General features: G+C 56.6%; 1 protein-coding gene across 1 annotated transcript; it reads left to right on the top strand.

Annotated features, from left to right (window-relative positions):
* The first annotated feature begins 289 nt into the window (after positions 1 to 289).
* SLC2A1 (solute carrier family 2 member 1) lies at positions 290 to 11,843 on the top strand. Its single transcript, XM_061450028.1, has 10 exons — positions 290 to 354; positions 5,057 to 5,149; positions 9,005 to 9,165; positions 9,360 to 9,600; positions 9,928 to 10,090; positions 10,164 to 10,351; positions 10,460 to 10,564; positions 10,666 to 10,767; positions 11,052 to 11,255; positions 11,508 to 11,843. The coding sequence occupies exons 1-10, from the start codon at positions 337 to 339 to the stop codon at positions 11,703 to 11,705; spliced, it is 1,473 nt and encodes a 490-aa protein (XP_061306012.1). The 5' UTR covers positions 290 to 336; the 3' UTR covers positions 11,706 to 11,843.
* Positions 11,844 to 12,907: the final 1,064 nt, after the last annotated feature.

A 12,907-nucleotide genomic window follows, 5' to 3' on the forward strand; every position in this document is an offset into this window, starting at 1 on the left:
CCCCCCCAGTCCCCCTCCTTCCCCCCCCCCCCCGCCTCCCACGTGCAGCCCCGCACGCGCGCTCCCCCCCCGCCCCCCCCACCTCCCCCACACACCCCCCTCCCCGCCCCGCTCACGCCCCCTCCTCGCCCCGCCCCTTGCGCGCTAGGCCCCGCCCACCCCCGTCTCTCCGCCGCCCAATGGGGGCCCCGCTCCCGCGCCGCCGCGCGCCCCCCGCCCCTCTTAAGCCGCTCTGATGCCCCCGCCGCGGCCGCGCGGTCCCGCTCCCGTCCGCCGCGCGCCGCTCCGCCGCCGCCCCCCCCGCTCCCGTCCCGCCGATACCGCGCCGGGGCCGCCATGGAGACCGGCAGCAAGGTGAGCGCGCCCGGCGCGGCAGCCCCCGCTTCCCCCCTAACCCCCCCCTCCGTTACCGCCCGCGTTACACAACAGCCGAGCCCACACCGTCCCGGGAGGCAGGCAGCCGGGTTGGGGCCTCCCAACGCCGCCGGTCGCACCCCCTGGGGCCCGCGTGTGGCGGCCCGCGAGCGGAACGGGCGTTTTGGGAAACATTTTACCTCAGAAACGCTGTGAAAACCCCACTTTAAGCGATTCCTTCCCCCCCCCCCCCCCCCCCTTCCTGTGCGCGGGAACGGGGCTCAGCTTTGAGGTGAAGGAATGCTGCCCCAAAAAAGGCGATTTTGGCCCCAATTTGTGTGTGTGTGGGGGGGGGGATGAGAGGGAAAGGCGATGAGGACCCCAAAGCGTTGAGTTTGTTCTTGGGGGGGCACTGAGGGGCCTCGCTGCGGTGCCTGGGTCCCATCGCACTGCGGGCCCTTCGCACTGTGCTGACCCGATTCCCATCAATTCCACCCCAAAAAGAAGCTAGGAAATGAGTTATTAAATCCCATAAACTCGCCGGCCGGCAGCAGCTGAGCCCCCCCCCCCCCCCCCGTCACCCCCCGGTAGAGGTGGGTTAAAGTGATGCAACGTCAGGCCCTAAATCGGAAAGGTGAGTTCATTGCAGCAGGGTCTTTAATGTTAAGAGCCCGGCTGTCCTCCCGTCCTCCCCCCCCAAATATTCCCTTCTGGAAGCGCTTTGGGATCCATTCAAGTATTTGCTGGTTGTTATTTTCCAGGGAAGGAAATACAAAATTGGCTCCGTGGCGATGTGTAATTACCCCCCCTAAATAATCACTTTATCCCAATTAAAGATGCCACAGGAACAGGGATCTTATTCTTCTCTCTTCCTTGTTTTCCCTCCCCATCTTTGGCGAGCTGGGGATCCCGTTTTCCTCGCGTTTCGCCCTATGTTGGTATGGGTACGTGGTGTTTCTGAAGGGCTTTCTCTCCGGGACTGGCTCTTCCCCAGCGCCAGGCTTTTTTTGGGAGAGCTTTGGGGGTGGGAGCCGGGAACGTGACTCCTGGCAGCGCGGCCATGGGGCCGGGAATTAGCAAGAAATTTGCTCTCCTCCTAACGAAGAAACCCGATGCGCTTGATCCCGGCCACCGGCTCGGCGCTGGGGACACACGCTCCCTTCCCTCTGCCACCCTCATAACTGCCCCATTAGATGAATTAGGGTTAGAAAGGCTTCATTTGTGTTAAAGGTAATTAATTGCAAGGAAGGGGTTTGCTGCCATGCTTAAAACCCGAGGGGGTTTTGCTGGGGGGGAAGGGATTTCTGTCGGAGCAGCCTTCGGTGGGATGCTGGGGGTGCCGGGACGAGCTCACCCCTCCATCCCTCAATGCGATGGTTCCGTGTTATTAAAGCAGGACGTGCTTTTATTTGGGCTGCTCCAGCGCTTTTGCCTGCGACAACATCTCCCGGGCTTGTCGCAGACGCTGTTGCGGTTGCAAAACTCGAGCGGATCGAGTCGCCGTCCCCGGCTGACCTTTAAGGATGAAGGGAAGGAGAGGGGGGGGGGAAGGATAAATAAATACATAAAATAACGCAGCTCCAACCCCGCGGGTTCGATAATCCCCCCCAAATCTCAGCTGATCCCCGCGGTGCCAGCGTTACCCTTCGCTTTGGATGCCAGCTATCCCCCCATATGTGGCTTTAACCCGGCCTTCGGTGGGTGCGTAAGTTTTTCCTGGGCCGGGAGCCAGCGTGCGGCCGTGTTATCCCGGGTAATGGCCGGGTCTGGATCGCTTCACCTCGGGCCGGCGTGCCCTGTGCTGCATGGTGGCTGCGTGCCCTCCCCGTGCTCACCCCCTGCCTCCGTCCCGGCTTGGGACAGAGCCTCCGGGATGGTCGGTAAAGCTTCGTGGCTGGCTTTTATGGGCTCTTTAAATGTGGATCTTCCCCAGATTCCCTCCTGGGACACTTTCTTATTAACTATTAATTGTTTTAAAGGCATTATTCATTTCCGTGTTCCGCGAGGCAGGCAATGTCCCGAAATCCTTCCGTGCTGGAGGAAACTGGGTAGAAAAAAAAACCGAGTTGTAAAGCTAAAAGGTTTGGGGGTGCTGCTCTCACCCCACGGGCTGATGCTTCCTCGTTCGAGCGCTGGAGGAAGCAGGAAGCAGCGAAAAGAAAACGGGTTTATTAAACTTACAAGTGCTGTGCTCACCTTTCCCTAAGGTATAGCCGGGCTTAGGGCGGTGGGGGTGTGGGGGGGATGTGTTAACACAAGCGTTGGCTGGATCCGGGCAGTAAATCAGTTTATTGCACAAAAGCACGAAGGGGACTGATGTTGCTTTGGGCTTCCCCCCCCTCCGTCTCTAAACTCCTAATAAAGCTGCTGTTTTCTGCGAGCAGTTAAAAAAGAGCCTTAAAGCACCCCCCATGTGGCCTCGCAGGAGTTGTCCATGCAAGGCTGCTCCTAAAAACCAACTTTCTTTTTTTTTTTTTTCCCAATTCCCTAACTCGCCATCTTAAGCCTCTCCTTTAATGGTGAGGTTAAAGCCCAGACGCGCCCGGATCGGGCCGGGCAGCAAGTTTGGAGCTGGGAAGGCAGAAGCGAGCGGGAGGAGCTGACTCACGCTGACCCTGCCTGGGAAGAGCCTCCCAACCAGCCGCTTCCCTCCAAGCTAGCCCCATCCAGTCATCAAAATACACAGTTTTTTATGCTAGAGGTTAACAATACCGAGGGTTTTGCTACATGGTTCAAACACGACTTGTTTTATTCTCGCTGGAGGTTAAAAATCTAAGGGTTTTCTTCTCTTGTAGAGGTTGAAATTGCAAAAGTAACTTCATTGTTAGGCTCTGGAGGGGCAGTGGCAGCGCTAGGGAGAGGAGGTGTTGCTGCCTGCCGTGTTGCCGGAGCAAAGTTCGTGCCGGTGCGATGCATCCCCATCCCTGCGGCGCGGTGCCGCCTGTGACTCACCGACCTGCTGGGGCGGGTGGGACGGCCCTGAGGGATGCACAGGGAGAACTGCAACCCCAAACCCTAGAAACACCCCAAAACACCCCCAAAATTCTCGAAATACCAAACCCCCTCATTTTTCAAACAACATTTACCCACGCGTGGGTTGATTTCAGCGTTCCCGGTGTTGCCTGTTGCAGTTTTCCAGAGCAGCAGGCGGATGGAAGAGGTTGCAGTTGGAATTTGGGATTTTGGGGGGCTTTTTCCCCCCTTCTTTTTTTGGGATGCCAGCACCTCCCCAGCCTGGTTTTGCCCTCTCAAGCTGGGCGTTTGGTTCTCAGGGTGGGTTTATTCAGAAGCACCGAACAGAACCCAGTGCCAAAACCTCCCTGATTAGTTGTGTTGGGGCCAAGCCTAATTAATGGGCTTCATTAACGAAGCTGCCTTTATTCCCTGTTGTTTTCTCCCTACAAACTTTAACACCGAGGGAGGTGGTTTGGCTGGAGAGGTGAGGTCAGTAGTTAAATAAAAGAGGAAGAAAATGCTTCTTAAATAAGAAAATACATTTTTTTTTCTCATGTTTGCTTTGCTGTGGTCCTTCTGATTTAGGGGTTGCTTTTAGGTGGGGTCTGACCAGCACCAATCCCTTGGGAATCTTAATCTGAGATGCTGGGGGAGCATCCCTGGGTCATGCACCGGTACCTGGGATAACTGGGGAGAGAGCGCAGACCCCACAGTAAGGGGCTTATAAATTTCACGTGGATCATCCCAAAGCTGATTAACGGGAATGTGGGATCCTGGTTCTTGGAGCTGAGTGCTGGGAAAACCTCCCGCCTGGGATAATTGGGCTGTTAACGAAGGTGGCCCAAGCACTGGCCTGCCCTGACCCTGCTCCCGAACAAGGCTCTGATTGTCGTCGGGGCTTAAGCAGGAGGAAGAGGAGGCGGGCGAAGGGGCTGCCAGTAGCCGGGTTTTGCTCAGTGACTGTTAATGAGGCTCTGATGCAAACCCGCTTCGTTAGTGTCCGGCCAGAGCATCCCCGCGCCGGGGCATCCCCGCACCGGTGCCGTGCGCGGTAGTGTCCCGCGTTGGCGAGCTGCCTGTGTCACGTGGAGCTTGTGGAGAGGACCTTGCGTGCCCAGATAAAGTTCCTGGAATCCCCAAACAGTATTATTGTGGTTTTGTTAAGCTCAAACTGCTGATTTTGTGATTATATTTTTTTTTGCCCTTTAGCCCACGTGGATGCCATAATAAAAGCGAGTTTTATCCTGTGTATTCATGATCACAGGGAGGGCTGAGGGGGGACTTACCGCTCTCTAGAACTACCTGACAGGAGGTTGTAGTGACGTGGGGTTGGTCTCTGCTCCCAAGGAACAAGGGATAGGGCAAAAAGAAACAGCCTCAAGTTGTGCCAGGGGAAGTTTTGACCGGAGATTAGGAACAGTTACTTCCCCAAAGGGTGCTCAGGCATTGGAACAGGCTGCCCAGGGCAGTGTTGGTGTCACTGTTCCTGGAAGTGTCTGCACCGTGTAGACAAGGCCCTCAGTGCCATGGGTTAGTGGTGGCCTTGGCAGTGCTGGGGAACGGTTGGATTTGATCACCTTAAAGGTCTTTTCCAGCCTCGTTGAATCTATAACCTAACAAGCATCGCTCCTCCTCCTGCAGCTCCCTGGGGGGAAGCACTGGGGTCCTCTCTGATAGGGAGGGGGGGGGGACATAACTGGGATCCCAACTTTAACCCCTCGTTGTGGCTCTCTTCCCCCTTCTGCAGATGACGGCCCGCCTGATGCTCGCTGTGGGAGGAGCGGTGCTGGGTTCCCTGCAGTTCGGCTACAACACCGGTGTCATCAACGCCCCGCAGAAGGTGAGAGTGCTCTGGGCCACAGCAAAACTCCATCCCCTCTGCCCCAAAACAAACCCGTGCCTGCTGCCAGCCTGACTAAAATAGAACATCCCACCAGGCAGCTTACTGCCCGTAATGGGATTGCAGTTAGCCAGCTCCCGCCTTCCCGGGAGAATTAGCTTCCTCCTTGCTTAGAGTTTTTTTTTGCTGGGAAAAATCCCAGGAACGCTTGCAGGATGCTCGCTGGGTGGGACCGGCATAACTTTTAACCTCGGCTCTGAGCAGGGCTCTGCGAGTTAACTGGGGTTTGAGTCATCTGGAGAGGGGGAATGGCCGCTCCAATGCGAGCTTTGCATCCCAGAGTGTCGGGGCAGGACGTCCCTGGGCAGCCGGAACAGGCTGCGTTTGAAGGACTATGGAGAGCGTCTGCTCCGTCCTCAGCATAGTGTCAGCACCCTCCAGCGACTGGTAGGTACGTGGGAGCCCGGAAAAATGTGACATTCCCCAATTTATATGGCTTTTGGAGGTATTAAAGCCTGGGAAGCGTTAGCTCAGAGACCCCATGTGGTGCTTGCAGGGTGCCCTGGGTAAAGCTTGGCTGCTGGGGTGAGGTGTGGAAGGACAGATCAGGGCCCATCCCTGAGCATCATGCCATGCACTGCCCTGAGTAACTGAAACCACCGAGGCAGGATTCATGATTCACACCGCAAGAGGGTTGATCCCGTTACCAATGAGTGGGCTGCAAAATTCCACCTCCATTGCCAAAAATCATCCTCATGGGAGAGAAGACCCTGTGCAAAAACTTCCCGGGCCCCGTCAGCATGGAAAGAGCAAAAAGACGTGATGTTATTCGAGGAATTGCATTAAATTGGAGTCCCAGTTGAGCAGCCTGAGCAGAATTCCACGTGTCTGGAGGCTGCGGCTCCCATCTGCTGCATGCACCTGTCTGCTGAAAGCATCTTCCTGCTAAAAATTCCTGATCCCTGCTCGCCTTCCCCTGGACCAATCCGCGCTGGTGACGTTTGTGCTCGGCTGGCAGCGAGCATCCTCCTCTGGAGACGGGCAATAGGAGCAGCACTGGAGATGGCAGCGAGCTGGGCAATCCCTGGAGCTGTGCTGAGGAAGCTGCTTCCTGGCTCCTGCCCTTGTTTCTCCCCAGGCTTCGGCTCCACGGGGAGCAGTGCTCTGTAATTACCTCCCGGCATCCCTCATCCCAAGGACACGGGGATTCCCTGCGGCTGGAGGACTTTTCTCCATCCTCACCTGATCCAGGAGATGCTGCTCGGGATGACATGGATGGGACTGCATGCAGACTGGGGCTGAACTCTGGTTCCTGCAGACCCCCAACAGGGGTTGCCTCAGCTTCCCTCCTAGGATTGAGCTCCCAGGGCTGAGGCCAGGCCCAGGCTGAGTGTTTTAGGGGTGAGTCACCCAGTGAGTGACTCTGGGGCAGAACTGATGGGGGAAAGGCTTTGGGGTGCTCTGTATTGAGGGCAGGATGAGTGTGGTCTGGGGTAGCAGGACACTGGGCACGAGGGTTCATCCCACCTTTGGGGGGATACACTGGAGTGCGGGATTGGGTCTGCATCAGGATTCAGGTTTGGGATGGGGATGCATTGGGGTGCAGAATGGAGATGCATTGGGACTGGGATGCATCAGGGTGCAGGGTTGGGGTGGGAATGCGTTGGGATAAACTGAGATGCAGGATGGGGATGCATTGGGGTACAGGATTGGGATGCATCAGGGCACAGGACTGAGATGCATCAGAGTTGGAATGAGAATGCATTGGGGGACAGGATGGAGATGCTTTGAGACTGGAATGCATCAAATGCAGGGTCAAGATGGGAAATACATCAGGGTGCAGGATGAGGATGCATCAGGATAAATTAGGGTACAAGATTTGGGTTGGGATGCACGATGGGGATGCATCAGGATTTATTGGGGCACAGGATTGAGAGTGGGATGGACGCATTGGGGTGCAGGATGGGGATTATAGAAACATGGAATCCCAGTTTGGGTTGAAAGGACCTTAAAGCTCCTCCACCTCCAACCCCTGTCACAGGCAGGGACCCCTTCCACTAGAGCAGCTTGCTCCAAGCCCCCGTGTCCAACCTGGCCTTGAGCACTGCCAGGGATGGGGCAGCCACAGCTGCTTTGGGCAACCTGCTCCGGTGGGGATGCAGGATGGGGCTGCGCTGGGGTGAAGGATTGGCACAGGGGTGCAGGACTGGGATGCATCATTCCCTGGGCTCCAGCAGCGCAGGGGCAGGAGCTCTGTTGGCCTCGCAGCCGGGCTCCTTCCTCAGGCTGGGGCTGAGCACTGGGTTTGTGCTCCTCTTAACAGAGTCCTTCCTGCTGCTGGAACAGCAGCCTGGTGCTTGTGGGGTGCTTGCAACGTGACGTGGGGAGGAGATGACTGGGCCAGGGCTGGCAGGAAACACTCGGCTGCAGTGAAATGAGGGTGAGAGAGTGGAAAAAAAAAAACAACTTTGGGGAAGTGAGACTGTTTTTGTTTTTTTTTTTTCATGCTTCTCTCTTTAAATTCCTTTTAAATCTACTTTCCCAGCAGCTCATGGTGGGTTTTTCATCCATCCTTTCTTGCAGGAGGAAAGGGCACTGGGATGGTGGGGGTATTTGGGTGTTAAGTTTTGCTAAGCCAAGGCACAGCCCAGAGTAGCTCAGGCAGTGCTGGGACACCCGCTGTCGCTTGCCTTCGGTTTTGTCTGCTTCAGGGGGAGAGAGCAGGAGGTTTGGGGGAAAGCTGAGAGGAACTCAGAGCACCACAAGGATTGGTGGGGTGTGTGCAGGGTCCTTCCCCCCACCAAGGGCCTGGCCTGGCTTATTTATTCTGGTGATGGTAGGAAAAGAGGATGAAGCCCCCAAAGCATCAAAGCCTCCAGGTGAAGCAGGAGGCAAATGGAATCACTGAAGTATTGAAATCCTGATGGTTCAGGGCCTTTGAAAGCTTAGGAAAAGAATGAATTATTGGGCCTGATGGTGAAGCATGGGGCGTGTTTCTGGCACTGCCTCTGCCAGGGGCCTTCATTTGTGCTGGAAGTGATGGGAAAGCCGTGCTGTGTGCAAACACTCCATTGGGACACTTGTGACACCATTGAGGCAGTGAGGCCTCGGGGCCTCTTTATGGCCAGCAGCAGCTTCTCCTGCTCACCCTAGATCTCTGCTCCTCCCTGTTGAGCCCTTTGCTCTTTCGGCTTGGGATATGGGTAACCCTTCCCTTGAAGCTTTTGGCAGCGGGCTGGCTTTCAAAATACATGATAAAATACCTAAAATATATGAAGAAGGGTGTTCTGTGAAGATGGCAATTCAAGAGTGTCATGGCTGCTGGCACTGCAGCAGCGTGGTGGTGGTGCAGAAGTCTTGTGTTATGGAAGTGCTGCAGGAAAAAAACCCTAGAAATGGACTTGGAAGGACTGTCTGAGGGGATGGGATGTGATCAGCCACCCGCGTGTCCCTGCTGTCTTCCTCACCTTCCTCCAGCATCTCTGTGCCTCCAGCGGGGATGCAGCCACCTCCCTTCCTGCCTCCCATGTCCTGGGGAGGAGCGTGACCTCGCCATGGCTGCCTGGCGAGGCACAAGAGGTGTTTTGGCAATGCCTCTCCTCTCGGCAGGGCAGGACCAGAACCCGTCCGGCTGCATTTCCCCTGCGCATCCCATCAGGTTCCCTCCCTTGGGGCTGGAGCCGAGCCACCGGCCGGGCGGCTCCCGGCCCCGTGACGCATCGTCTTGCGAGCCACGCGCCAGCCAAGGCTCTGTGGTGGCTGGGCTGAGGCCGGGCAACTCGGAACAGTGCTGCCACAGGTGAAACGGGGCTGGGTTTGACTCACGGCTTTGTTTCTCCCCGCTCCTTTTTGCAGGTGATTGAGGACTTCTACAACCGCACGTGGCTGTACCGATACAATGAGCCCATCAGCCCTGCCACCCTCACCACGCTCTGGTCCCTCTCTGTTGCCATCTTCTCCGTCGGAGGCATGATCGGATCCTTTTCCGTGGGGCTCTTTGTCAATCGCTTTGGACGGTGAGTACTGAGGGTGGTGAACCCGCCGTGGATCTCAACGGGGGTTGTACAGCCTCATCCCACCCAAGCATCCCGGCGGGGGGTGGCTTTGGGCATCTCCCCCCTGCCCAGAGCTGATGTTTAGGTTCTCCTGACACCCCTTCAGTCTCTCAGCTCACTGTGGGCCTCACCACCCTCCTCCCTTCCCTCTGCAGGCGCAACTCCATGCTGATGTCCAACATTCTTGCCTTCGTGTCAGCCATCCTCATGGGCTTCTCCAAGATGGCTTTCTCCTTTGAGATGCTCATCCTCGGCCGCTTCATCATCGGCCTCTACTCCGGCCTCACCACCGGTTTCGTGCCCATGTACGTGGGTGAGGTATCACCCACTGCGCTGCGGGGCGCACTGGGGACCTTCCACCAGCTTGGCATAGTCCTGGGCATCCTCATTGCACAGGTAGGTGCTGGGGGGGTGTTCCCTCATCTTTGGTGCTGATGCTCATCAGGCAGTGCAGGGGATGGGGTTCCTGCAGCAGCACAGAGTTGCCTGTGCTGTGCACTGTGCACAGCCCTTCAGATGGAGCTGGGGTGGAGGAGGGATGGACCTGGAGATCAGCAGGAGCAGGTTTGGGATGGGTAGTGTCGTGGTATGGGGTCTGTTAGCCACCTGGAAGCAAGCAAGATGTGTCCCTCTGGGTGGTTGGGCCTGCAGCACACCCTTGAGCAACAAGAGTTAGGTCCAGCTTGAGCAGGGAAACGTTGGCTCAGCCCCTCTCATCCTCAGGTCTTCGGTTTGGACTTGATCATGGGAAACGATTCCCTGTGGCCACTGCTCCTGGGCTTCATCTTCGTGCCTGCCCTGCTGCAGTGCATCATCCTGCCCTTCGCCCCCGAGAGCCCCCGCTTCCTCCTCATCAACCGCAACGAGGAGAACAAAGCCAAGAGCGGTGAGTGACCCCCGAGCTCGTCCCACCACACAGGAGGCTCCTCGGCTGCTCCTGACTCCCACTCTCCTCTTAGTCCTCAAGAAGCTACGGGGCACAACGGACGTCAGCAGCGACCTCCAGGAGATGAAGGAGGAAAGCCGGCAAATGATGAGGGAGAAGAAGGTCACCATAATGGAGCTGTTCCGCTCGCCCATGTATCGCCAGCCCATCCTCATCGCCATTGTCCTGCAGCTGTCCCAGCAGCTCTCGGGGATCAACGCGGTGAGTTTGGGGGGTACCTGGATGCCGGGGGGCAGCTGCTTCACCCAGGACTTGGGTTGATCTGGCTCCAAGGCCTGGCTCCTTTCCTCATGGCCCTGCCCTTTGTAGGTCTTCTACTACTCCACCAGCATCTTTGAGAAATCGGGTGTGGAGCAGCCCGTCTATGCCACCATTGGCTCTGGTGTGGTCAATACGGCGTTCACGGTTGTTTCGGTGAGTTTTGGCTCATGGAGCCCTCGCTGGGGTGGATGTTAGAGATGAAGCTTTACTCCAGGCTGGGGATGTGCTCATGGACACGTGTCTCCATCCAACAGCTCTTCGTGGTGGAGAGGGCCGGCCGCAGGACGCTGCACCTCATCGGCCTGGCCGGGATGGCGGGGTGCGCGGTGCTCATGACCGTTGCCCTGGCGCTGCTGGTGAGTGATGGGCATTGAAGGGATGGGTGAGCTGGGAGGAGGTTGTGTGTGCTGCCCTCCTCTGGGGTAGCTCAAAGAGGGAGGTGTGGTTGGAGAGCCCGAGGAAGGGCTGGTCCTCCTGGAGGTGACGACTGACCCCATCTCTCTGGAGGTCCCAGAACTCCAATCTGGAGAAGCCTCACGGCTTCTCTGCCAGCACCACACCCGCACAACTCCCACCTCTGGGACAGCTGATGCTTCATCCTCCTGCACCGTGCCAACCTTTTCTCTCTCCCTTGGACTAGGACCAAATGTCCTGGATGTCCTACCTCAGCATCGTGGCCATCTTCGGGTTCGTGGCCTTCTTTGAGATCGGCCCAGGCCCCATCCCCTGGTTCATCGTGGCAGAACTGTTCAGCCAAGGCCCTCGTCCCGCTGCCTTCGCTGTGGCCGGGTTGTCCAACTGGACCTCGAACTTCATTGTGGGCATGGGCTTCCAGTACATCGCGGTAATCATCTCCTGGGGCTCGTGATGGGAATGGGGCTGGTGTAAACCTCACCTACCTGGAGCCTAAACCCTGGGCCAGATGGCTGGGGCTGAGGGATGGAACTGAGGAGAGCAGGGAGTGGAACCTGCTGGTCCTTACAGCTCTCATCCCATTGGGATGTTCGATGGTGGGGAGGCCTCGGGCACGTGCTGCAGTGACGGGGCAGCGGCTTCATCCACACCCTCACCCTTCCTTCCTCTTCCCTCCTACCAGCAACTCTGCGGCTCCTACGTCTTCATCATCTTCATGGTGCTGTTAGTCCTCTTCTTCATCTTCACCTACTTCAAGGTGCCGGAGACAAAGGGCCGGACCTTCGACGAGATCGCCTCCGGCTTCCGGCAGGGAGGAGCGGCTCAGAGCGACAAAACCCCGGATGAGTTCCACAGCCTGGGCGCCGACTCGCAGGTCTAACCCGCCGCTCCGGGGCTGAGCTTGGGAACGCTCTGTACAGACCATGGCGCGGGGCCGCGAGCCCCTGCCCCGGCTTCCCCCCCCCGCCCCGGCTCCAGCGGGGACGGACTCGACCCATTTTATTATCAAGTTTTATTTCTTTTTGTTTGGGTTTTTTTTTTTTTTTTCCTGCTAGGAACGATTATTTTTTGTTTCTTTTGGGGTTGTTTCTTTGGTTTTAGCTGGTTTCGCGTCCAGGATTTCAAAGGCGATCGATGTTTTCCAGCCGGGGCCGCGTTCCCTGGGCTCTGGAACGACGCGACGGGTCCCTCGGCGAGCATCACATCACGTTAGCGGAAGGTTTTAAAGCTGGAACCTGTTTCATGGTTGTTTGATTTTTTTTTTTTTAACGTTCTAATCGTAGAAAAGAAAAAAAAAAAAAAAAGAAAATCATGTAAATTGACTAAACCTAAAGCCAGGACGGGTGCAAACCCCCACCAGCTCTTTTTTAACGCAGTCTAACTGATTTCAAGCCCCCCCGGGGGGGGGTGTCGTGGATGGCGATTTTCCCACCCGGGGCAGCGGTTGGAGCGCTCGGGTGTCCCGGTGCGGAGCCTCCGCTTTGGTTTAACCTGGGCAATATTTGCCCGGCAGCCCCACACTACAGCCCCGGACCCAGCTCCCCTCCCCGCGCTGTGTATAGACTGGAAGATATTTATATTATATATATTTTTGTTCCGTGGTTGTTCATAGGAGCCCTTTTAAGTTATAGCGTTTGATTCGACGAGCGACGTACTGTAAATACTCTCGGCGTATAGTCACGTTGTACAACGTCTCCACAAGGTACAGACGCAAAGGGGGTAGTTTTATAGCGACGAGGAGCAGCTTTGTCCACGGGTAGGACGACTTTTGTATAGTTCAGTACCTGCACTGTAGTTGTACCTATTGCACTGAGTTCCAGGCTGTAGTATATTAAAAACAAACCCCGGAAAATACCTGTCCTCTTCAGAGATAACGGGAATGATCCCGGCACATCCCTGAGCGCAGCTGTGGGAGCTCCCAGCACCTTCCCCGAGCCACAGGCAGGGCTTGAAGTAGTGTTTTTTCAATGTATTTGGGTTGGAATTGATTCAATGTGAAAGAAAATAAAGGCAAAGGGGAGGGGAGGAGGGGGGGGGGGATATAAATCACTCCACAAGTTCCCTGTGCTAAAGCCCTTGTGG

The sequence above is a fragment of the Pezoporus flaviventris genome, unplaced genomic scaffold (genome assembly GCF_033815535.1).
Source record: "Pezoporus flaviventris isolate CSIRO_AGI_PZ_B2104156 unplaced genomic scaffold, CSIRO_AGI_Pfla_v1 ptg000009l, whole genome shotgun sequence".
Classification (NCBI taxonomy): Eukaryota; Metazoa; Chordata; class Aves; order Psittaciformes; family Psittacidae; genus Pezoporus; species Pezoporus flaviventris.

Bases quoted from the DNA above. Each gene is read 5' to 3' on its own strand.
- SLC2A1 (XM_061450028.1), top strand. The intron at 9,166-9,359 runs GTGAGTACTGAG...TTCCCTCTGCAG, and splicing joins TTTGTCAATCGCTTTGGACG to GCGCAACTCCATGCTGATGT. The intron at 10,768-11,051 runs GTGAGTGATGGG...CCCTTGGACTAG, and splicing joins CCGTTGCCCTGGCGCTGCTG to GACCAAATGTCCTGGATGTC.